This window comes from Tamandua tetradactyla, chromosome 1 (genome assembly GCF_023851605.1).
Source record: "Tamandua tetradactyla isolate mTamTet1 chromosome 1, mTamTet1.pri, whole genome shotgun sequence".
In the NCBI taxonomy this organism is placed as follows: Eukaryota; Metazoa; Chordata; class Mammalia; order Pilosa; family Myrmecophagidae; genus Tamandua; species Tamandua tetradactyla.
In genome coordinates this window covers 130,270,347-130,297,331 of record NC_135327.1, presented here as the reverse complement: position 1 = coordinate 130,297,331, position 26,985 = coordinate 130,270,347, and the positions used below count along the sequence as shown (strand labels likewise).

Sequence of the window (26,985 nt, the reverse complement as noted above, 5' to 3'; positions counted from 1 at the left end):
AACAACTTCTCTAATAAAGAAAAAAAAGATGGGGGAGTGGTAATTCCCAATAATACCAATTTAAATAGACAATAAAGTTAGTTTCTCCTTCACCTATACAGTGTAGCCTCAATCATTGCCTTTAAATTTTTATAAGATTTACTTGCCTCAAACCAGACACTCCTATGGCCAGCCTATAGGGATACTTTAGTTGCTCTATTCTTAACAGAATGCATGGGATCATTTTTCATATTTTCAGAAAGCATTCTTGTTTGGAGACTTATCCTAATATCTTATATCCCCAGTAACTAACATTGCCTGGTATACATTAAATGCTCAGTAACTTTAAGAAGAAAGGAAACAGAAAAGAGAATGAAAAATTATTTTTTTGGCATAAATAGCAACTTCATAGTTCCTAGAGGAACATCAAGGAGAACCCTTCAGTTTCTCTAATAAAATGTACATTCATGGGGATAATTAAAAATGCATACCCACTTACCTGACTGCTTTTACTCCCAGGCCCACATGGAATACAAGCCTCCTTGCCATAGACCTGATGTATGGACAGGTAGGTGTCAGGTGGACACTCCTTGCACTGGTTGGTTTCTTTCTCAATGTAGTGGCCTGGGGGGCAGGGGACACACGATGAACCCGACTGCTCAGAACCGAGGGCACAGGCACGGCATGAGGATGCCACCCCATCAACTGCATTAGTGGTTGTGATAGAATAAATCTTCACCATGTCATTGATGAACCGTCTATTCTAAAAAGAGAGCAGAAAGTAATGATTTCTGCTTGGGACTTAGTTCTATAACCAGATTATGTTTAATGTCATGTCACCAAAAGAACTAAGCAGAATGTTTTAGCCCTGCACTTTGTAACTGACAATGGATTAAAACCACTCCAATTTGGTTCTTTGAAAAAAAAAACTCTTAAAGCTTGACATTAGAAGCTAATTAAACCACAGTGGCATTCCAGGAGTTTTGCCACAATTACCATGAGATATGGCTTAATTGGTATAAACTTGGGAATTTTTTTAGATTTTACAGCTGGAAGAACAGGTATGGTTTAATATAGGAGCAACTTTACCTTCTATTACTGCTTATTAAGATATAAACATAAAACCAACGGTACAGTTGGGTTTTATTGGCAGGGTGGAAAGAGCCTTGGACTAGGGCTAGAAAATGTCGTGGAAGACTCAGACTCTGGCCCTCATGCAAATGCTGTGTAACACCGATCAATCACATGACAGCTTTGGGCCTTCTTTTCCCTCTCTAGAACCTTCCCTAAACCATGTACTCTGATTGCTATTTAAACGATGGGCAAAGGAGAGCAAGAACTTGAGCTTCACTATGTTTTTCCTTCCTGTGACACTAGGTCAACTAAAGGTCTGGTTTTCTTCAAGCAGTGGGCATCACTCTATTCACAGAGTGATAGCAGGGAGCATGTCCCAATCCCCAGAACCTGTGATAGTAACCTTACTTGGAAAAAGAGCCTTTGCAGTTAAGGGTAGTGAAATGAAATCCTCCTCACAGGAGACACACAGAGGAGAGATACACGAAGAGAAGAGGAAAGGCCATGTGAAGACAAAGGCAGAGAATGGAATTATATAGTCACAGCCAAGGAATGTCTAGGGTCACAAAAACTGTAACAGAGGAAATGGGAGGAATCTCCCCTAGGGCCCCTGGAGGGAGTGTGGCCCTGGTGACATCTTGACTTCAGATTTTTGGCCTCCACCAAGCCTGTGGTCATTTGTTACAGAAGCTAGAGGAAACTAATACAGACAAATGCCAGATCATTCAGCTGAAGAAGAAAGTCAATGGCCTTCTCAAAGCCTCAGAAAGCTTTAAAAATAAGTCATGTTCTTAAACTACAAAATCATATGTTTTTTACCTAAGCTGTAAGCAACTGTATTTGTTCAAAGTACAGAACAATTCAAAGATACACTGTGTTATTCCATTTCATACATTCTTACCTTAAAGGACAAACAAAAAGATGTAATTTCTATACCAAGGCACTCCATAACTAGATGATTGATTTCATGTCAATAAAAACCTAAATTTTTCCTCTAGTAGATTTGGAGTAATCACTTTGTATGCATCTCCACACGGGGGCATCATCCATATGTGGGGAAAAAAAGTGCATGGAACTTACATCTTGACCCTGATTAGTTCTCTGGAATGCCCATGTAAACGTAAACGTTGCATTCTTGAAGATGATGTGGGTGTAAGCTTGTTTTTCTTTGGTCCCACCCCATGATTCCACCACATTCGTACTTTTTCTATTAATATCCTAAACAAAACACAAATAAAGTCACAAGCAGTATTAACATAAATGTATATATGTGTTACAAATATGTTTGCATTTACACAGTAACTCCTGCAGTGTTCATGAATATTTATCTGCAGAGCATGCAAGCCTAGAAGACTCAAAACTTCCCTCCAAATCCGTATAAACAACTTATTCACTCAATAATCACAATATATCAACCACATTGTCAATGTAACTTGAGAGTTATATCGGTTAAGGTTTTTTGTGTGTGTGCCTTCAACTTAGAAAATATACTTAGAAGCAGAAACATAACTACTCAAACTTCTCACAGCAAACTTCTAGGATCCCACATAGAATGAAATGCTTTCCATTTTTATCATCTTTCTTGATTCTAACATGTAGCCCCTGCATCAGAATTATAAGTTTTCTCTGAATTATACCAGCAGCTTACAGGCTTACCCAACTGTAGATTTGCCAAGATATTATATGTACACAGTCATAACTAAAACGTTCATGAAATATTTTCTTACTTATACCTGAATTTCAAAAATGTTATACAGTTCTTCATCTTTGATTTACTCAGCTAAATTCAAGATTTAGAATAATAATGCAAATTTGTGATATCCCAACTAATATGCTTTAGTTAACTTGCCTAGAAAGTAAATATATGTTAACCAAATATGCACCTAATAGATTTGAAATGAAAACCAAGGCTAACCTTGAATTTTCTAATTATTCTTTACTGAGGAAATGAAGGTAGATGACTTAGGAACTTGGGCGGGTTTTGGTAAGTTATTTGGGATGTTGACAAGAGGGTGACATGGATTCAGGACATGTCTTTTTCTCTTCTTTTGATATAAGCACAGGAATAAAATATGTTATAAAATAATCAAATATGCTATAAAGAGACATCTTGATTCACAACACAGAGAGATTAATATAATATGTTTATCATATTGTGACAATCCCTATTTTACCAAACTGCCTAATCACCACACATACTGATTAATGTTCTTCAGTAAAACACCATCTTTCTGGGTCATAATAAATGAAATTTTATTTGAAAAATCTCACCTCACAATTTCAAAGTACTACATGATTTTCCAAGCATTTTCATGGCATTTAATTTGATAGCTCCAAAACTCCTATAAGACCATATCACACAGACTAGAGGGAAAAAGAGTAGCTAATTCTGCTATAAGCTAAAATCCCTGGAATTGATTTAGTAAAATAAATAATGTGTGATTCCTACCCTCAGGAGGGCCTGGCCAAGTGAGAGAGAGAAAATATAAAAACAATTCCCATAAATAATATAATATTTTTCCCCCAAAGTACATTGGAAAGCATGGTTAACTTTACTTAAAGAAACACAAGAAAACTTTGCAGAAGAGGCTGAAATGTGAAAGGACGTTGAAGCATTACAAAAGAGCAAAAGGAAGCGAATCATTCCAGCTTCGAGTCTCAAGGCACAGGAATGTAGGGCAGGGGATTTTGCTAACACTAACAAATTCAGGTTGACAGAAGAGCGGTGAGCAGTGAGCAGGCGATTTAATAACAAAGGCTGAGAAACTACTGCAAAAAGTCACACAGATGCCATGCTAAGAAATCTGAAGAGTATTCCATAGCCAGCAGTTTTCAAACTTCAGCATGCATCAGAATCAACACCAAGGCTTGTTAACATACAGATTGCTGGCTATTCCCACTTCAGAGTTTCTGATTCAGTAAATCTAGGGCAGGGACCCCAAATCAGCATTTCTAATAAGGTTCCAGGTAATGCTACTGCTGCTGATTCCAGATCCACCAAGGAAGTAGATTTGTTATTGATTCCTCTGCTACTGTTTTTACATTTATAAAGATAATTTTGACAGCATCATGGATGAAAGAACAGAGGTGAGAAGAACGGATAGGAGATTACAGAATAGACTAGTTGAGAGATAATAGAGATCTAAATTTCAGGAGTGGAACCACATATGATGAGAGGCTACCATTTAAAAAGTAAGGAGACAGAGGTGGGAAAATCGTGGTAAAATAGACAGATGTGCTGAAGATTACGCATGATTCTTTATTGCAACAAAGTCAATATGTTTTCAGAACATATAGTCTGCCTTCATTTAAGCTATCAATAATCATAAATAAATGTTTAACGCTCCACACATTTTGTTTCTCATGGAGGAAACTGGTCACTAACTACTAAAGTGTCATTGGAAAACCAAAAGAAAACAACCATCATGTTTATGACATCACTATTTGATTGCAATGCTAAAATCTTAGCCAATAACCTTCTAACACCCACATGAGGGATTAGTAAACTTTTTATTGCTTCTTCTGTAAAGCTAAGATTTGAGATCATATGGCACCTAGTAAAATAAATGGGCAAAATCATGACATATACATCAGAAGCCCTTTACATTTATTAAATTTAATAGAGAAGAGTTTTCTTTCTTTCCACGTACTACACTTCCATTATTTTCTGCCTCACTTATTAATATGTTTTTGTTTCCCTCCTGATGGTTCAACTTACGAAGTAATTATCACAGGAGCATGTCCAGTCCCCTGGCAATATTTTCATTAAGAAATTTTCTACAATATGAATATTCCCCGGCCTCTGTCAGTTACCCAGATCCCCTTCACTCAGTCCTCCCATGAGGAATGAATATGCATAGCTCAGTATTTTTATGGACTATATTGCATATTCTTAGCAACTTCTTTAGACAAGGCAAGGAAAATGGGACTTTTACCCCAACTTGCATAAATAAATTCATATTTGAAAAAGAAAGCTAAGCTGAGCAACCTGCCTCCAAAAGCTGCTCTTTCACTTACCACCATGAAATACAGAACACAGTCAGCTGAACAGAGGGTCTCAAAGACAAAGGTTATTCTTCCTAGTTCAGAACCTGTGGCTCCCGTCATCGATGTCGGTGGTCTGTTTGTCAGAGTAGAATGGCAATATTTATAGCATGCTCTAAATATAATTTGGAGCAAGATTAAGCTACTTTAATAATTAAACTCAAAGCCATGCTCTTCTCTTCCTCTAATCTACTGCTTTCCCCTACCACAACTGCTTCCTCACCCAAACTCTGCATGTCCTCATCCATTGTTTGAACACAGTCTAAAGACCCATACTTGAATCCCCTGCTCTAAAAGCTACCACCCATCCTAAAGCAAGAAAAAAAGCCGACTTCCCATATTTGGTATCAAATATGGGAAAAATATGGGAAACTAAAACAAAAGGGGATTAAGGAATTTGTAACACACTACTTAGGCAGAAATAAGAGAAAAACAAACAGAATATACTCCTACAAACAACACAGACTAAGACCTCTTGTGGTAAAGCATGTAAGAATCATGGTTATTGTAGCATTTCCAGCTTTAAGTAACATAGAGCTAATATTTACAGTTTCTCAATGATGAATTCTATAGATATTCTTAAATAGATTACCCTGTGACAAATTATTTGCTATGAACTTTGCAAAACTAACATATTTTATAAAGGCAGTCCTATTTTATCTATTTCTATGAGAAACCCTTGTTGAGGATTCTTACAGAAGAGAATAAAAACTGGCTTTCCTGGGTGGGCCACGGTGGCTCAGCAGGCAGCCTTCTCGCCTGCCATGCCAGAGACCCGGGTTCAATTCCCAGTGCCTGCCCATGAAAAAAAAAGAAAGTTGGTTTTCCTTACTTAAATCCTGGAACATGCAAGTTTAAGATCAGGTAATCATTATCAGAACCTCCAGCTCCACTCTGGATATGATCTCCAGCCACCTCCCAACCTAGAAATGATAAAAGTATTTTTTATTAATAAAAATTGCACTACAACATTAGTCAAAAGGAGCATCAAAGTTAGAAATACCCACAAAAGTTCAATCGTAAATTATATGCAGAGGTAGACTCTTTGGCCCAATAAAGACATTCCATATGATTTCCTAGGTGGAACCAGTAACACATTATTTTCCATAAATGTTAATAGGAGAACTAACAACAGTTTTCTCAATGATGAATGATATTTTAAAACTAAAACAAAGATCTTTATCCATTCTAATGTACTGAGATGGAAAAATTCTAGTCTTCATTTAATCAACAGGAAATAGAAACTTCAAATTACCTAATGAAGTTCTGGGGTCTGGTGTTCTTTCTTATAGTGTGTTATATTCTTGTTCCCTATTTAATTCCTGTCCATGCATTCATGCACTTATTTATTCACTCAACTAGCATAAATTGTGTCCAAGCACTATGTAGTCTCTGAGGATAGAAAGGAAAGACAGAGGATATCCTCTTTGAGAAGTCGGAATAGTATGAGAGACAAGACACAGGTAGCTGCCAATAGCAGGGGAACACAGCAGTGTGCAGGGGGTTGTGTGAGTTTGTCCCCTGCACAAAAATAGCCAATACATGATAAATTGAACCAGCCACAATAAAATGAAGAAAGGAGCATTCCCCCATGTGCTGTGAAAAGGTCATTAATTAATGGCAATGCCTTAGCATTGACACTTAGGTCTTGAAAAGAAAATGTCAAACATCTGCTACATCAAAGAGATATAAGAGAGGAGTTGAAACAGAGATTGATATCTGTGCTTGACCAGTGATTCGGAGATTTATGATATATTATAATCAGTAGTTTATAGGAAGGAGATGTGTTGAATACACAAAGATAAAGCCAGTCCTAAAATATTATTTATGTACCAATCTGTCTGAAGGTTCAAATGGTCGAAAAGAGAGAGAAGCAGGTGTAGACTCCTAATGCTAAGAGTTGAGCAGCTACGAAACAGTCTGACCCAGATGGAAAACAGACCATCTGTATAAGTAAGTGAGAGGCATTCAGGTTCAGGGAAACTTGCAATTTTGAGGTGGGTTTAAGAGAGAGAAGTCTATTTCCACATGGGGGAATTCTATATCAGGTGAGGGAGGATTTTTCAAATGTTTCTCTAAAGAACACCTGCCCAATATTCAGAAACGGCATAATAGAGAATAGAATAGTAGGGAAAGCCAAAGAGAAGAAAACAGTACACTGATGCTAAAAAGGGTAAGTTTGGAGGGAACTAATACTTCTGCAAGAGAAAACAATCATTTCTTAGGTTTTAACATTGCCCACAACACCCTCGGCAACAAACATCATTAAATAATAAAGGAACCCAATGCTTTGCGACCCCAGGCTTAGAACTGCTCCAGCATTCCAGTAAGAAGAGAGCTGCAAGTAGATGGACACACACAGGATAACTAACGTGGCAAGAAAAGCAGCAGGTTATGGTCTTGAAAGGAAACTGACAGGTTAGTATTAAGGTAAGTGTTCTGAGGTATAGACCAGCACTGCTCAAAAGAAATACAATGCATCACAAATGCAAGCCACATGAAATTTTTTTTAAATGTTCCAACAGCCACATTATAGAAGGTCAAAGAAACCTCCCCACCTTCTCCTCTCTTTCTCAGCAGAGGCCTGGGAGCTTGCTCCTCAGACTTTGCGTCCTTCTAGAAGCCAAGACGCCTGGTAGTTGTGGTGTGCTGTAGGTGTTGCAGCCCCACCTCATGCACTGCCCCCCCGGACAGCCGAGCGACTCAGGTGAGAGCTGCCCCCAAGCCAACAGGAGCAGCTCAGCCGCCAGCTGCCCCCCACAGGTGGCTCACCTGCTGCCATGCTCAGGCAGCCAGATCTGATGGCCTAGTTGGTAACCACTGCACTGACCTAGCGGTGGGCGCGCGCTGGGTCCAACCATCACCGAGTGCTTCAGGGGAGGGAGTAGTGTTGGGCCCTCAATGCCTACACAACTGACCAGGAGCTTCAGGGAGCCGGCACACTACCACTAACAGCAGCAGCAGCAGTTTGGTCCTCGCCACTGTGAGATGAAGGGCCCAGAACCAGGGCGACTTTAAACTCTGTGAAGGTTGCAGTGAGGTGCTGAAGCAGTGTACATGTGCATATGGATTAGGCTAATCAAGAAGTTCAAAATGAAGACACGGGAAATCTGCTCTCTTGACCGAGTTAATTTAGCATAGAACTGTAATGGATAGTGAAAGTATAAAGTATAAAACTATGTGATGATGTTAAGAATTAATGATTGCATGTGTAGAATGGTATGATCTCTAAATGTTGGGTTAATTTCTTTTTTTCCGTTAATTAAAAAAAAAAAAAAAAAGAGAAGGGATAATTGGAGATGAAGGGATACAGACTGTACAACGGGACTTGATATAAAAACTCAGAAATGGACAGCACAATACTACCCAATTGTAATGCAATTATGTTAAAACACTGAATGAAGCTGCATGTGAGGTATAGGTTTTTTGTTTTTGTTTTTTTTGTTTTTTTTTCTTCCTATTATTGTTTTAATTCTTATTCTGTTGTCTTTTTATTTCTTTTTCTAAATCGATGCAAATGTACTAAGAAATGATGAATATGCAACTATGTGATGTTATTAAGAATTACTGATTGTACATGTAGATTGGAATGATTTCTAATTGTTTTGTTAATTCTTTTTTTAATTAATAAAAAAAAAAAGAAAATAAAAAAAAAAAAAAAAAAAAACTAACCAGTTAAACCTCTCCTCCAACGTTAATAAGCTTGCTTGCCTCAAAATCACAATGAAAGAGGGTGTCATCACCGATAGAAGTCCACTGAGATGGTGTAGCATTTGGAGTTGGAAAAATGTTTGTGCGGCCTCCTTAAACCAGCTGCTATAATGTTATTATCTGTGAACTAATTTGAATAAAGTGACTTTATTCTCCCCACTCCCAAAAAAAGGTAAAAGAAACAAGTGAAATTAATTTAAATATATTTCACCAGTATATCCCAAATAGTAACATGTCAACAAGTAATCAACACAAAATATTAGATATTTTACTTTTCATATACTAAATATTTGGATATACCAGTGTATATTTTACAAGTCTCAACGAGGACCTAGTCACATTTCAAGTGGTCTCAATAGCTTCATATGGGCTCTTCTTTATTGAGAGGTTTTTGATTAGTTATCTAATCTCTTTCCTAATAATTGGTTTGTTAAGATTTTTTATTTCTTCTTGAGTCAACAGAGGTTGTTTGAGTGTTTCTCAAAACTTATCCATCTCATCTTGGCTATCTTATGTACTGGCAAGCAGTTGTTCATAGGATCCTCTTAAAGTTCTTTTATTTCAGGGATCAGTAGTAATGTCCACTTTACATTTCTGATTTTCATTATTTGTATCCTCTCTTTTTCCCTGTCAGTCTAGCTAAAGATTTTTCAATGTTATTGATCTTTTGAAAGAACCACTTTTGGTATTGTTGATTATCTCTATTGCTTTTTTTTATTTTTATTGATAAAACAATGTATAAGCACATACATTCTTAACATACAAACATTCCATATATGGTGTACAATCAGTGGATCACAATATCATCATGTGTATATTCATCACCATGGTCATTTTTTAGAACATTTACATCAATTCAGAAAAAGAAAAAAGAAAAAACTCATACATACCATACCACTTATCCCTGCCTCTCATTGACTGCTAGTATTTCCATTACCCAATATATCTTTTTTAATTTTAACATTTGTTCCCCCTATTATTTATTTATTTTTAATCCATATGTTTTACTCATCTGCCCATACCATAGATAAAAGGAGCATCAGACACAAGGTTTTCATAATCACATAGTCACATTATAAAAGGTAATCATTATGCAATCATCTTCAAGAAACATGTCTACTGGAATACAGCTCTACAGTTTCAGGCACTTTCCTCTAGCCTAATACACCTTAAACTAAAAAGATGATATCTATATAAAATGCATAAGAATATCCTCCAGGATAACCTCTTGACTCTGTTTGAAATCTCTCAACCACTGACACTTTACTGTCTCATTTTTCTCTTCCCCCTTTTGGTCGAGAAGGTTTTCTCAATCCCTTGATGCTGAGTCCCAGCTCATTCTAGGATTTCTGTCCCACATTGCCAGGGAGATTTACATTCCTGGCACGTATATATAGAGAAGGGGAAGGCAGTGAGTTTGCTTGCCCTGTTGGGGCTGAGAGAGAGATAGGCCACATCTAAGCAACAAAAGAGGTTCTCTGGGGGTGACTCTTAGGCTTAATTTTAATTTTTATTTTTTTACATGGGCAGGCACTGGGAAACAAACCCAAGTCTTTGGCATGGCAGGTGAGAACTCTGCCTGCTGAGACACTGTGACCCACCCTAGGCTTAATTTTAAGTAGGCTTAGTCTATCCTTTGTGGGGATAAGTTTCATATGATCAAATCCCAAGATTGAGGGCTTGGTCTATTGATTTGGTTGTCCCCATCTCTTGTGAAACTACCAGGAACTCTCCAAATGAGGAAGTTGAATTTTCCCCTTTTCTAGCCATTCCCCCAAGCAATGGTTAGAAAACTATTTTTTTATTCACTGTTCAAATCACTCTGGGATTTATCAGGACATCACTCTGGACAAACCTACAAAATCTCATGCCCTATTCGAGGTTCCATGTACTTATGGTGTTCAGTGAAACTATCCATATAAGTTATATTGGGAAATGCACTAATCAAAATAAAAATTTTATAACAAATAAACATTTTTTGCTTTAGTCTCACACATAAATTAAAGTTTTAAAATACGAATTACCATCTATTTTCAACATCCTGCAATTTGGCATTCCTTTGTTCCTCCTCATGCAAAAACATTTTTAATTTGCACATTTAGTCACTATCACTGTACACTCTAGGCATTCCTAGATTATACCACCTCAGTCTTTATCATCAATCTTCCCTTCTGGTTTCATTTCTGCCCCCAGCCCTCCTCCCACTATCATTCTCACATTAGGCTTCATTCAGTGTACTAACATTATTGTGCTACAATTAATTAGTATTGTGCTATATCCATTTCTGAATTTTTACAATCAGTCCTGTTGCACATCTATATCCCTTTAGCTTCAATTACCCAATATTTACCCTATTTCTATCTCCTGATGGCCTGTGTTCTTAAGTGAAATTCTCCAAGTTCATTCATTAACGTTAGTTCACAACAGTGGGACCATATAGTATTTGTCCTTTTGTTTCTGGCTAATCTCACTTAGCATAATGTCCTCAAGGTCCATCCATGTTGTAACATGCTTCATGACTTTATTCTGTTTTACAGCAGCTTCGTGACTTTATTCTGTCCATCATATGTATATATCAAGCTTGTTTAGCCCCTCACCTGTCGATGGACACTTGGGCTGTTCCTATCTCTTGGCAATTGTAAATAATGCTACTATAAACACTGGTGTGCAAATGTTCATTTGTGTCCTTCCTCTGATGTCCTCTGAACAGATACCTAGCAGTGGTATTGCCAGGTCATATGGCAATTCTATACTTAGCTTCCTGAGGAACTTCCAAACTGCCTTCCGCAGCAGTTGTACCATTTTACATTCCCACAGACAGTGGATAAGTGTCACTTTCTACTTTATTGATAATGGCCATTCTGGTGGTGTGAGATGATACGCATTGTGGTTTTGATTTGCATTTCCCTAATAGCCAGGGAAGTTGAGCATCTTTTCATGTGCCTTTTAGCCATTTATATTTTTTCTTCAAGAAGTGTCTGTTTATGTCTTTTTGCCCATTTTATAGCCATGTTGTTTGTCTTTTTGTTATTGAGTTGAACAATCTCTTTATATATTCTGGATACTAGACCCTTACCTGATAAATTGTTTCCAAATATTGTCTCCCATTGTGTAGGCAGTCTTTTTACTTCCTTGACAAAGTTCTTTGATGCACAAAAGTGTTTAATTTTGAGGAGATCCCATTTATCTACTTCTTTCTTCAATGCTTATGTTTTGGGTGTAAGATCTAGGAAACCACTTCTATTATAAGTTTTATAAGATATTTCCCTACATTTTCTTCTAAAATTTGATGGTCTTAGATCTAATATTTAGGTCTTTGATCCATTTTGAGTTAATTTTTGTATAGGGTGTGAGATATGGATCCTCTTTCATTATTTTGCATGTGGATATCCAGTTCTCCAAGCACCATCTATTGAAGAGACTGTTCTGTCCCAGGTGAGTTGGTTTGGCTGCCTTATCAAAGATCAATAGTCCACAGATGAGAGGGTCTATATCTGAACACTCTAGTCAATTCCACTGGTCAGTGTCTCTATCTTTATGTCAGTACCATGCTGTTTTGACCACTGTAGCTTCACAATACTCCTTAAAGTCAGATAGTGTGACACTCTGACTTCATTTTTCTTTCTCAGGATATTTTCAGCTATTCAGGGCACCGTGCCCTTCCAGATAAATTTGGTTATTGGTTTTTCTCTTTCTGAAAGTTAAGTTTTTGGGACTTTAATTGGTATTGCACTGAATCTATAAGTAAATTTAGGTAGAATTGACGTCTTAACTATATTTAGTCTTTCAATCCATGAACACGGTATGCCCTTCCATTTATTTAGGACTTCTGTGATTTCTTTAAGCCATTTTTTGTAGTTTTCTTTGTATAGGTCTTTTGTATCTTTAGTTAAATTTATTCCTGAATATTTATTCTTTTGGTTACAATTATAAATGGAATTTTTTTCTTGATTTCCCCTCAGATTGCTTGTAGTGTACAGAAACACTACGGATTTTTGAGTGTTGATCTTGTAACCTGCCACTTTGCTGTACTCATTTACTAGCTCTAGTAGTTTTGCTGTGAACTTTTCAGGGTTTTGACATATAGTATCATATCATCTGCAAATGGTGAGAGTTTTACTTCTTCCTTTCCAAATTTGATGCCTTGTATTTCTTTTTGTCTAATTGCTCTGGCTAGAACTTCCAACACAATGTTGAATAACAATGGTGATAGTGCACATCCTTGTCTTGTTCTTGATCTTAGGGGAAAGTTTTCAATTTTTACCCATTGAGGATGATGTTACCTGTGGGTTTTTCATATATTCCCTTTATCAAGTTGAGGAAGTTCCCTTCTATTCCTATCCTTTGAAGTATTTTCAATAAGAAAGGATGTTGAATCTTGTCAAATGCCTTTTCTGCATCAATCGAGATCAAGAGGTTTTTCTGCTTTGATTTGTTGATATGGTGTATTACATTAATTGATTTTCTTATGTTGAACCATCCTTGAATTCCTGGGATGAATCCTACTTGGCCATGGTGTATAATTCTTTTATTGTGCTGCTGTATTTGATTTGCAAGAATTTTGTTGAGGATCTTTGCATCTATATTCATTAGAGAGATTGTTCTATAATTTTCTTTTCTTGTAGTACCTTTGTTTTGCTTTGGTCTGAGGGTGATGTGGGCTTCATAGAATGAAGTCTCTTCTTTTTGTCAACCTTGCTAAGGGTCCATCAATATTATTGACCTTCTCATAGAACTAACTTCTGTTTTTTTTTTATTTTCTCGACTGTTCTCTTGTTCTCAATTCCATTTATTTCTTCACTAATATTCATTATTTCTTTCTTTATGCTGGCTTTGGGGTAAGTTTGCTCTTCTTTCTCTAGTTCTTCCAAGTGAACAGTTAATTCCTTGATTTTTGCTCTTTCTTGTATTTTGATACAGGCATGTAGGGTAATAAATTTCCTTCTTAGCACTGCCTTTGCTGCATCACATAAATTTTGATATGTTGTGGTTTCATTTTCATTTGCCTCAAGATATTTACTGATTTCTCCTGTATTTTCTACCTTGACCCACTGGTTGTTTACGAGTGTGTTGTTGAGCCTCCATATGTATGTGAATTTTCTGGCCCTCTGCCTGTTATTGATTTCCAATTTCATTCCTTTATAATCCGAGAAAATGTTTTGTATGATTTCAATCTTTTTAAATTTGAGACTTGCTTTGTGACCCAGCATGTGGTCTATCCATGAGAATGATCCATGAGCACTTGAGAAAAAGGTGCATCCTGCTATTGTGGGGTGTAATGTTCTGTAAATGTCTGCTAAGTCTAGTTCCTTTATTCTATTATTCAAATTCTCTGTTTCTTTATTGATCCTCTAGATGTCCCATCCATTGATGAGAGTGGAGAATTGAAGTCCCCAACTATTATGGTAGATATATCTATTTCTCTTTTCAGTGTTTGCCTTGTGTATTTTGGAGCACTCTGGCCTGGTGCATAAATATAATTGTTATGTCTTCTTGTTGAATTGTTCCTTTTATTAATACATACTGTCTTTCTTTGTCTCTTTTAATTGTTTTATATTTGAAGTCAAATTCATTGGATATTAGTATATTCCTACTCTTTTCTGATTGTTTGCATGAAATATCTTTTCCCAACCTTTCACTTTCAGCCTATCTTTGTCCTTAGGTCTAAAATGCATCTCTTGTAGACAGTATATAGATGGGTCTTGTTTTTTAATCCATTCTGCCAGTCTATATCTTTTGATTGAGGAGTTTAAACCATTAACATTTAGTGTTATTACTGTAAGAGCAGTACTTTCTTCTACCATTTTGCCTTTTGGATTTTATATGTCATATCTAATTTTTCTTCTTTTTACCTTTACTGATAGTCTTCATTTCTATACTCTTCTCCACACCTCTCTCTCCTATCTGTCTTTACATTAGTATTTCTTGCAGAGCCAATCTCTTGGTCACAAATTCTCTCAGTGATTTTTTTGTCTGAAAATGTTTTAATTTCCCCCTCAGTTTTGAATGACAATTTTGCTGGGTATAGAATTCTTAGTTGGCAGTTTTTCTCTTCCAGAATCTTAAATATATCATCCCACTGTCTTCTCGCCTCCAAGGTTTCTGCTGAGAAATCTATACATAGTCTTATTGGGCTTCCCTTGTATGTGATGGATTGCTTTTCTCTTGCTGCTTTCAAAATTCTCTCTTTCTCTTTTACATCTGACAGTCTGATTAGTAAGTGTCTTGATGTACGTCTATTTGGATCAATTCTGTTTGGGGTACACTGTACTTCTTGGACCGTAATTTTAAGTCATTTATAAGACTTGGGAAATTTTCAGTGTTAATTTCCTCCATTAGTTTTTCTCCTCCTCTTCCCTTCTGTTTTCCTTCTGAGACATCCACAACACACATATTTGTGAGTTTCATGTTATTGTTCAATTCCCTAAGTTCTTTCTCATATTTTTCCATTCTTTTCCCTATATTTTCTTGTTTGTCAGATTTCAGATGTCCCAGCCTCCAGTTCACTAATCCTATCTTCTCCTCTTGAAATCTAACATTGTAGGTTTCCATTGCCTTTTTTTACATCTCTTCTACTGTGCTTTTCATTCCCATAAGTTCTGTGATTTGTTTTCTCAGACTTTCAATTTCTTTTTGTTTGTACACTGCCTTCTTTATATCCTCCCTCAATTCACTGATTTGATTTTTGATGAGATTTTCCATGTCTGTTTGAATATCTTGAATTAAATATTTCAACTCCTGTATCTCATTTGAATTGCTGGTTTGTTCCTTTGACTGGGCCATCTCTTCAATTTTCCTAGTATGAGTCATTATTTTTTGCTGGCATCTAGACATGAAATTTCTTTAATTAGTTTATTCTGGAAATTGTTTTCACTTTTTTACTAGGATTTTCTTGCTGGATGATTTTGTTGTCTATCTGTTCTTTGACATTCAGTTCAGCTTATTATAAATCTCTAGCATAGGTTTTGTTTAACAGCTCAGAATTTTTCAATTCTTGTTTCCTTGTTTCTTGCCCTGCCTGTATGGTGCCTTTTTTTTTTTTCACTTAGGAGGGTCTATTTAGGTATTATAGATTCCAGTCAGATTTTTCCAGACCAGATTGGCCTCTTATCAGGAGGAAAAGTCACCTGCATCAGTTTTCCCTGAGGGTGAGACCCAGCAGATTGATAGACTTTCCTATGAAGTCCCTAGACTCTGTGCTTTTCCTATCCTGCCCAGTATGTGGCACTTGCCTGCCTGCGGGTCCCACCAGCATAAAGTGATGCGGTACCTTTAACTTTAGTGGACTCTCCCTGCTGGGGACATGGTTCAGACAGAGGAGAGGTTGTAGGCTGGCTTTAATTACTTCAATTTTCCAGACCCTGGGGTCTGAATTCCTTGTGGGAGGGATTCTACCTGAGCTGGGCTCCACCCCTCTCCTGGGGAAGGCAGAGCCTCCAGGGAATTACTTCCTTTCACCTGACCAGACTCTTTGTCTCTCAGACAAGCTTACTTCTGCCCTTGCCTGGGGCAGCTGGAGCCTGAGAAGCCTTGTAGTTATATCCAAAGAACAGTCAAAAAAGAAAAGAAAAGAAAAAACTCCCTTTCAGAGCAGGATCCCCGTTCCTCGGATTTGCCAATCAAGAGCTTAAGTTGGTATGTTGCTCTATGTATCTTCAGGTCCTATGTGCCCCCTCCTTTCCTTCAGAGCCCAGACCTTTTCAAGTATTTTGTGCTGTCTGATCCAAAAAAACCTTTTTGTTTGTTTTTTTCATTTGTCAGCCCTGCCCCCTCTGCACTGAGGCAAAAACCAGGAACTTCAGCTTTTACTCGAGGTTCAGCTGAGCTGGGGGGCTATTTTTTGTAGTCAGAATTTGTTAATTAATTCCACAATTGGAGCTTGGCTGAGCTAAGCCCCTGCTGCTATTAAGTCTCTTTTCTTTCCCCTCTGAGAACCAGTCTGTGGGGGAGGGACACCTGCCTCCATGTCTTGGGGACTCACGGTTCTGGGTGGGGTCACAGCTGGTCCAGCTTGTCTAGACTGGTGTACACTGTGTGTCTGGTCACTGATGTGGCCCCTGCAGTTGTTCTGCACTGTTCCTGGCTATTTATTAGCTGCTCTTCCCTATTGTTTTTTTGTTTTGTTTTCTATTTCATTTATCTCCACTCTAATATTTATTATTTCCTTTCTTTGGCCTGATTTGGGTTTACTTGCACTTCTTTTTCTAGTTCTTCCAGTTCTGAGGTTAGGTCTCTAATATAAAGTCTTTCTTCCTTTTGTAACGTAACCATTTAGAACTATTAATTTCCCTCTTAGCACTGCCTTCCCTGCATCCCATAAGTTTTGGTATGTTGTATTTTCATTTTCATTTGCCTCAAGATATTTCCTAATTTCATATCTGATTTCCTCTTTAATGCATTTGTTGTTTAAAAGTGTACTGTTTAATTTCCACCTATTTGTGAATTTTCCACCTATTTAATTCCCACCTATTTGTGAATCTTCAAATAAACCTGTTACTGATTTCTAGCTTCATTTCACTGTGGTTGGAGAAGATACATTGTATTATTTCAATATTTTTGGATCTCTTGAGGCTTTTTTTGTGTGACCCAACTTACAATCTCTCCTGGAGAATGACACGTGCACATGAGAAGAATATGTATTATGTTTGGATCAGGTACAGTGTTCTATATATGTCTGTTAGGTCTAGCTGGTTTAGTGCATCCTTCAAGTCCTGTACTTCCTTAACTGATCTGGATCAATGTTCCATCATTAGTGAGAATGGTATGTTAAAGTCTCCTAATATGGATGTAGAACTGTCAATTTCTCCCTTCAAATCTGTTAGTCTTTGCTTCATATATTTTGGGGCTTTGCTTAAGTGTATATATATAATCATTATCTTCCTATTGAATTGTCCCATTTATCATTATATAATGACCATCTTTGTCCCTTGTAACTGTTTTTTACTTAAAGTCTATTTTTTTGATATTAGTATAGCCACCCCAGCTCTCTTTTGATTACTACTTGCATGGTATATATATTTTTTATCCTTTTACTCTCAAGCTACTTGTATCTCGGACTTTAAGGTGAGTCTCTTGCAGACAGCATCTAGTTGGGCTATGCTTTTTTTATCCATTCTGCCATTCTTTGTTTTCGAGTGGAGAGTTTCATCCATTTAAGCTTAAAGCCACTACTCACAGCTTTTTCTTCTGCCATTTGCTATTTAGCCTTTGTAAGTCTTAGACCTTTTTTATCCCTTACTTCCATTAAAGCCTATTCTATATTTATTTACTTTTTTGTGTTGTGCCATATTAACTACCATCTCACTTCTCTCTGGGTATATTTTTTATCTGCTTTCCTTTTGGCTACTATGGGATTAAAATTCAGCATCCTAAATATGTTAACATTCATATTTTGCTTGATACCAACTTAACTTCCATAGTATGTTCATATAAATCTATACCCATGTGCCCCACACCATTTTTTTGTACTTGTTAGCACTTATATTTTTATACACTGTACTTCCAAAATCATAGATTTATCATTATTTTTATGTTTGCATTTTGGCACTTACAGGAAGTAAGAAGTGGAGTTACATACCAAACAATACAATATAATTACCCAAATGGTTACTTTACTGTAGACATTTTTATTTTTTTATGCTGCTTTGAAATACTGTCCTGTGTCCTTTCCTCTCAGTCTGAAAAACCCTTCTGCATTGCTTGTAGGGCCAGTCTAGTGATGACAAACTCCTTTGGCTTTTGTTTGCCTGGGAATGTCTTAATCTCTCCCTCATTTTTGAAAAAGAGTCGCCAGATATAAACTCATTGGCTGGCAGTTGCTTTCCTTTAGCACTTAAAGTTTTTCAACCCACTCCCTTCTTGTATCTATGGCTTCTGATGAGAAATCCGCACTCAATCTCATTGGGACTCCCTAGTACATAACACTTCGCTTTTCTCTTACAGCTTTCAGAACTCTCTCTTTGTCCTTTGCATTTGGTAGTATAGTCAGTATATGACAGGGTGTATTTTTCTTCTTGTTTATCCTGTTAGGTGTTCTCTGAACTTCTTGGATGTATATAGTCACACCTTTTGCTAAGTTTGGGAAGTTTTCTGTCATTATTTCTGACTATTCTGTCCCTTTATCTCTTTCTTCTCCTTCTGGAATACCTATAATACATATACTGCTGTGCTTGAGGTGTCCCATTGCTATCTCCATCTACTGTTGCTTTTAATATTTCTTTTTTCTTTTTGCTCCTCAGCCTGATTCATTTCAACTGTCTTGTCTTCAGTTTCACTCATTCTTCTGCCAGCTCCAATCTGCTCTTGAAACCCTCCTGGGCATTCTTCATGTCAGTTATTATGACCTTCACTCCAGTAGTTCTATTTGGTTCCTTTTAAAATTTCTATCTCTTTACTAAGAGTCTCACAATATTGCTCATTCCTTGTTTTCCTGATATCCTGTTTCTCTTCATCATATTGAACATTTTTACAATCATTATTCAAGGGTTTGCTCAGTGTGTCCACATTCTCATTTAATTTGCTGGTGCTTTCTGCATTTTTATCTTCTTCCTTTAGGTGGATTATCATTTCCTGTTTCTGTGTCTTGTTTGGGTTTTTTTTTTTTTTTGCATATTGTACATTTTAATATGTTAACTCTGGGATTTACCCTTGGGATGTCTTTTCTTGGCTTTGTAACCAGCTGGTGGTAAATCAGAGATTTTCTTGAAATTCAGCCCTTCTATCAGGAAGGTCAACTCAAGACAAATGCACAGTACAGTGTTTTCCCTGTCCTGGGCGTCCATCCTGCCCTGGGCTTTTGCTTATTGGTTGCTCTGGAGTTCCCCTGATGAGTGGAATTCGGCTGTTCCCTCTGTTTCCCAGGAGACACACCTCTCTCTTCTGACACAGGCAGTTCTTTGTACCAGATCATCTGCCTCTATAGTTTTCTAAACTCCTTTTATGTCTCACAGTACTTTTGCCTGGAGGGTAAATTCCAGAAGGAAGGTCACCTGCAGAAGACTTTCCCAGGTCAGATTTTCCCTCCAAAACATGGCCAGGCCCATTGACTAACTCCACAGTGCCCTGGGGAGGGATCAGGAAGGGCTCCAAAATCTTCTCTGAAGGCTCTACAAAGCTGAGCTTTCCTGGCCTACCTGTCAAATGCAGACCTTTGGCTAACTGCTTCTCATAGTCCTGAGTAGGCTCTGTCTTTAAATCACCTCTGTCTCCACCCATGTCTTGGGAGGGATGAAACGATGCTGCAGATGCCTTTATCAGGGTGGGGTTGAAACCACTGCTGCCTATACCTTTGCCTGAATTGGGCTGAAACAATAACAACACTCAGAGCCAGGGACCAGCAATCTGAATTCACTAATCAAAAGCCAAGGTCAGTGATCAGCCGTGCCCAACCCTGTTCTTGGAGATGATGATTTTTATGTCTCTTTCTGTCACCAACAGCTAGCCAGGGACTGGTCCCCAGCATCCTGCTGAGAGAGTAGGGGATGGTGCCAGTATTCTCGGCAGGGAGAGAGTAATTTACAGTGCCAGTTATTTACTGTCATTTATCAGCCTCTTTTCCCTGGATGCTGTACAGTGTTCTCCTGGCCTCTGGAGTTTCAACATAGTTGTTTTAGACACTTTCTGCCTGTTTAATAGTTGTTTTGGAGAGAGGACAGAGTCCTGGAGCTCTCTACTCTGCCAACTTTCCCTGAAATCCTCACTTCTTTTTTAACCATTTGGACCACTTTTACCTGTTATCTAATACAAATTGGAATGCTTTTCTATATTTCAGGCTATTTCCCTGGAAAAGAATCCCAGTAATAGAAATATTAAGTTAAATGAATAAATACTGTTAAGCTAATATTTTAAAGTCTTATTCTGATTTTGAAAGCAATGTGTGTCCACGAGGAATATTTATTAGATATACAAAACCTAAGAAATAATCCAAACTTCCTAGCACAATCTCCCTCCCCAAGTATGACTGCTAACATTTTGGTCTATTTCATTTCAAATCTTTTCTAAAGCATACTTTTAAAAATATATAAAGCTTAGGTTTTATTGTATAATCCACTCTGCTTTCTATTTTTCATTTAGCATTGTCTTCTGACTTGTCTAGTTATCATTGTATTAAAAACATTTCCTCATTCGAAATTCTTCTGACTTCTAATTTGAATGACAATAATAATATGCTATATGGTTTTGTCCAATTTTAAGTATACCTCCATTTTTAAAATTTTAGGTTGTTTCCTATTTTTCACTCTTATAAATAACACTGAAATATCCTTGTGCATGCATCATGAAATTTAGAAATCTAGAAATTTCTCTCTAACTGTTGGTTTAGAGGATGCGAACATTCAAAATTCTTGAAATATATTGCCAAATTGCTTTCCATGTAGCTGCCATTTTTAATGATTGCATAATACTTCATCTAAGTAGAATACATAACTTTTGTAAACATGATCTTATTTCTGAATATTTAAATTACTTCAAATTTTTTTTTTATTCCAGTTTATTATCAGTGAACACCTTCATGAATATACAGTAAATTGTCTCCAACTCTGACTTCTTCTTAAGCAAACTTCCAGTATAGAAAGATTTACTTCTGCATACCTATTGTGCAACTGTGCAAAATTCAGGCTGAAAACACATGAATCCCGAAGTACTCCAAATCATGATGTGAAGACAGTCAAAGCACATCCACTTTGACTCCATGACTGTGGGTCACTATCTCATGAGACTGGCCAGTCCCTGGGCCTCTCATTTGGACCCATGTTTTTTTGAGCTCTGTTCCTCATAAGACTGTTTACTAAAGTATCCAGTCACAAAAATATATATCACCTTTTATCTTTGATTTTTTACAGTTTTTATTTAAATAACACATACTAATATTGTAGGGAGGTATAGTTTTTATGTTAATTATTGAATTTTTCTGAAAATTAGCAGAAATGTAAAATAGAGCCTCTAAGTGAATAAGTACGCAAAGTGGAAAAGTCAATCATTGTCATAACAGACTAAGTTCCCTAAAAAAACAAATAAAATTTCCAGATAAGTGTTATTAGTTAAATGGACACATATACACACAATTCCTTTGGTGCTTGCATAGAGTCAGTCAACACCCTGACCTTCTGAATCTTATTTTTCCAATAGATTTTAACTTCCTCAATTTAGCATCCAATTTAAGAACTTTTATGAACAAAACCCCCCATGGTCCTACCAAAACTACTGTATTTTTCTTCTTCTCCCTCAGGGTAAATTACCAGAAGTGGGATTACTGGTCAAAGAAAGGAGTATTTTATAATCTTTAATATAATTTGAGCCCTTTCTTCCCTCCTTTACTCATCTGTTTAATGAACCTTATTCAAAGGCCTATTCTTTGTTAATCTTTGTATTCCTACACATTTAAACACCTCACTTCCTACAGGACAAGCTTGCTTATTTTAGATAGGTAATGAATGATTTAAAACTAATGTGACAATTGTGAAAAGAGAATTCAGAAATAAACCCTCACATATCTATGGCCAACTGATTTCTAACAAGAACGCCAACTGCACTCAATGGGAAAAGAATAGTCTCTTCAATAAATGGTGCTGGGAAAACTGGATGTCCATGTGCAAAAGAATAAAGGTAACCCCCCACCTGATACCATATACAAAACTCAACGGAAAATGGATTCAATACCTAAATATAAGAACCTAGAACTATAAAACCCCCAGAATAAAACACAGGGGAGCATCATCAGGACCTTATGTTAGGATGAGTTTCTCAGATTTTATACCAAAAGCATGAGCAACAAAGGAAAAAATAAATAAATAGTACTTCATCAAAATTAAAAATTTTGTGCACCAAAGGATTTCATCATGGAAATAAAAAGACAACCTAAAGAATGGTAAAGAATATTTGGATACCACATACCTGGCCAGTGTTAAAATCTAGAATATATAAAGAAATCCTAAAACTCAACAACAAAATGACAAACAGCCAAATTTAAAAATGGGCAAAAGACTTGAATAGATATTTCTTCAATGATGATATACATAGACAAAAAGCCCATAAAAATACAGTCAAAACCATTAGCCATTAGGGAAATGCAAATCAAAATCATGAGATTATATTCTACACCCAATAGAATGACTACTATTAAAAAAAAAAAAAGGAAAATAAGTGTTGGAGAGAACATGGAGAAATAAGAATTCTCATTCATTATTGGTGGGAACGTAAAATGTTGCTGCTGCTGAAGACAGTGTGGTGGTTCCTCAAAAAGTTAAGTATAGAATTGCCACATGGCCCAACCATCCCACCTCTAGATATATACCAAAAACAAGTGAAAGTCAGGACTTGAATAGATATTTGCACATTGATGTTCATAGCAGCATTATTCAAAATTGCCAAAAAGCAGAAGCAAAGAGTGTCCTTCAACAGATAAATGGATAAACAAAATGTGATATATACATACACCAGAATATTATTCAGCTGTAAAATGTAATAGTGTTCTGATGCGTGCTACAGCATGGCTAGACCTTGAAGACAGCATTTTGAGTGAAACAATCCAAACAGAAAAGGACAAATAGCTTATGATATCACTTACAAGAAATAATTAGAATATGCAAATTCATAGGGTCAGAAATTAGAATATAGGTTACCAGGGGCTGAGTTAGAGTGTGGAATAGGGAATTAATGCTTACTTGGCTAGAGTTTCTATTTGGAGTGATAGAAAATTTTGTTAATGGATAGCGGCAATGGTAGAACATCGTAAATATAATTGACAGCATCAGACTGTATATTTGAAAGTGGTTAAAATGAGAAGTTTCAGGTTATATATATGTTACCAGAATAAATTTTAAAAGGTTAAAAAAAACTTATAGAACTGAATCACTCAAAGAGTGCACCCTAATGCAAACTATGGACTAAAGTTAATATTGTAATATTGCTCCCTCCTACAGGAACAGTATTGTTTTAGGGAGCTGAGCCTGAGAGCTGCCAGAAAGCACTGAGCGGGCTGACTCTGAACTCACCATTCATTCCATCGCACTTGGAATTTCCAACATTGAAGCAGGACGTTTTCATATTGCCAGGAAGGACATTCCACCACTTATATTCGAATCCCAGCGCAGGCTCTGTTCCTGCTGGACACGGTCTACATTCTACAGGAGACAAGAACAATTTATAATTAAACTGCATCAGGACAACTTTCACTCTCTCCATTCCAGGTACCACTACACCCCCTTAATTAGCAGAGAGGGAAATGGGAAGGAGACACATTTGACGACCAATCCTCTCAGAAATGGTCAATTGTCTTCAAAAGTAATCTGGAAAAAAGAATTCTGGATATAGCACATATACAGTCGACCAATATGATAAAGGACAAAAAATATATAGCATCTTTTTATTATTATTTTTTTTTGCTTCACACAAAAGTTTTATAGATTTTTGTAGGATAAAAAGATACCATAAACAAAGTTTCAAATAACAGATTTGGAAAGAGCTCTTCGACAAGAAAATGAATTTTCCCTTCTTTTCTGGGCATAACTGCTAACAATGAATTTCCCTCCACAAGATCATGAATTCTGAAACAAGTTCAAGTTGTCCTATGTATAATCTTAGAACAGTTTCCTCCATCTCACACATAAGGAAATATTTCCCGCTTTCACCAGTTATTTAACAGAACATCAATACCATATAGTTATGGTACTATAATTATGGACTGATTACTTAAAGTTCAAAATATTGACTGTGTTGAGAAATGGTGCTGGAAGTAGAGGAGTTTTGTAACTGAAAGAGTTAAGTTTATAAATAAGCCTCATTTAAATTAACATTTGTAATATAGAAATGGAAGGATCTTTTCCAACCACTTTACATTTAGTCAAGTTTCTTTGCATCATTGTGTCATAAGAGAAGTGGTAGGGACAGAAAATGTTCACTGAGCAAGCACTTCAGTGCCAAAGTACTACAGGGGATATTACCATTTAACCTGCTTGAAGAGGCATAGGTACTATTATACTTAATTTTTCAAATAAGAAAAGTGAGGCTCAAAGGTTTTTACTAACTTGGTGAAATCACCCTGTAAATAGCAAGCAGGGACTGGATTTAATTAGACTCCAGAGTTCTTTTAATACTATTTCCCAAAGACTCTGGATATTAAGCATATGGTTATATTCAAGTATGACATCCTCAACTAAAATACATTGCAATCCTGTTCTATTCAAATTAAAACAAATTCTGTAATTTTTCTATCTTATTATTTGGTAAATACTGAAAGTTCCCAACTGCATACCTTCAAACAATTTACCTAGGAACTGCTTTAATTGCATATGCTCAAAATGAGAAATTTTTCTATTATCATGGCATAAAGATGGTTTGTTATTATAAAACCAAATTAGAAGAAATGATATTTTATACTTGCATAAACATATGTGCACTTTTACACACACACTGGAAAGGAGAGTCTCCTTATCCTTAACAGTTAAGTGAACTTTTTTTCCAAAGACAAAAAGTCATCCTATTAAGAGGGTGTGACACAAAATGTTGTTACAAAAACCTATCTCTTATAGGTTAACTAAGTCGCTGCAGTGTCACAATTCCATTATCATTTTCAACTTTTTTCAGTTGCTATGAGATCCGAAAATTGTGTGTTTTAAATAATTCTGCCTTAAAAACAATCTAGGACAAGGTCAGTGCAGTATGATTATTTTGCTAAAGGTACAGTTCTTGAACCAATCGACTTCCTACCCTTTGTTCCATCTGAAAACGTTCCAGGGGGGCAGGGACGACAGGAAGATGATCCATTATTGTAAAATCCAGGGTTGCAAGGTGGACAATTCCTCTTCTCTCCAGAAGGGGGCAACCTAATAGCATCTGTGAGGTCCTCCCGGCAGATTTTGGGCTCTATCCATTTGTACATTATCTGTGTCTGCAAAAAAAAAAAAGAGCATGTTTAAGTTATATGGCAGGCTTTATTTACTTTAAAGTTCTAAAAATAATTATGTTATTATATGAAATAAAAATGCTAAACTGAAAGTCTAGGAAAAATCCAAGTAGATGACAGAATAGAAGGGCCAACAGAAGAGAAACTACAACATAAATGATAAATGAGAGTAAAAGAAACTTTGAGAGGGAAATAAGCATTCGTCCCAAACACTTTTATACTTAGCCAAGGCAGTTCTACCCCTTACATATCATATTCCTCATTATTTCATGTGCCCTTTTAAATATAGGTAAAATGATTATAGTGCTTACTCCTCTATCTATTTTTACTCACTTTATTCTTCTATCATTCACTTTATTATATAAGCAGCATAAGGTTCCATGCAGACACCGTATCTTTTTTATTTTGGGGACTTCACTACTCTCTTCCTTCCCCTCAACCACAGCACATATCACCACGCTTTGCAGGTAATGCTCACACACCAAAAATATATATATATTTTTAATAAAGAATGTATAGAGCCCCACAATGAATCGTTACCTCATAAATATCGGAGGCTGGTCTCTGAGTCTTTTTCAATAACTAGATATTAGATTACAAAGGCTGTAGCTGAGGTATTTCCCCAAAAGCTTCTAGACCTATTATTCCATGTGCTTGGAACATGGCATAGGATGTTCCGACAGCCTCGGTCTTCAAGGAACTCAAGTATATCCAACCCAACCCTTTAGTCTTTCTCACATGCATACACCTCCTCTCAAAACAAAGTATAGCTGCATCTTGGCCAAACCAGAAAGTTATTATAACATTAGAAATTCTCTTCTTGAAACCGCAAATACTAAATGGCCTAACTATTTCAAAACAGAATTGATATGCTTAGCAAAGAAAAAAAGTATTTTAAATGCAAAGAGAAAAAGAAATCCACTTTTTTATAAGTAAATGTTTTTAAAAAGAGACTAAAAATTCCTTTCATTAGAAATATAATCTATTGAAAGTATTCTTTCCTCTTAAAAACAATTTCTGAAATATTAAGTCTAATAATGAAGCTAGAGAACCAAAATTAAAGGCAAGTCTTGATAAGTTATCTCCAGTTAAAAGAAAAGCATACACAATATTTTATCCTCAAGTACTTTCTTATGAAAAAGTAAATTCACCTTCTCTGAAGAAGGATTAAGGAAATTATTTAAAAGGTAGATGCTTCAATGGAACTATAAATAACTATTTTTGTTTTTAAAACTCTCTTTTTCTACATTCATTTTACAGCCTATGTCATAGTATAA

General features: G+C 36.4%; 1 protein-coding gene across 1 annotated transcript in view; it reads right to left on the bottom strand.

Moving 5' to 3' along the window:
* ELAPOR2 (endosome-lysosome associated apoptosis and autophagy regulator family member 2) overlaps nucleotides 1-26,985 on the bottom strand; it is a 217,837-nt gene that overhangs the window by 30,753 nt on the left and 160,099 nt on the right. Inside the window, exons 9-14 of the mRNA XM_077150709.1 lie at nucleotides 25,513-25,693; nucleotides 23,799-23,927; nucleotides 5,930-6,020; nucleotides 5,071-5,173; nucleotides 2,134-2,271; nucleotides 479-742 (exon numbers count right to left, since the gene is read on the bottom strand). Coding sequence (XP_077006824.1) covers nucleotides 479-742; nucleotides 2,134-2,271; nucleotides 5,071-5,173; nucleotides 5,930-6,020; nucleotides 23,799-23,927; nucleotides 25,513-25,693 — 906 coding nt within the window. The remainder of the gene's footprint in view (nucleotides 1-478; nucleotides 743-2,133; nucleotides 2,272-5,070; nucleotides 5,174-5,929; nucleotides 6,021-23,798; nucleotides 23,928-25,512; nucleotides 25,694-26,985) is intronic.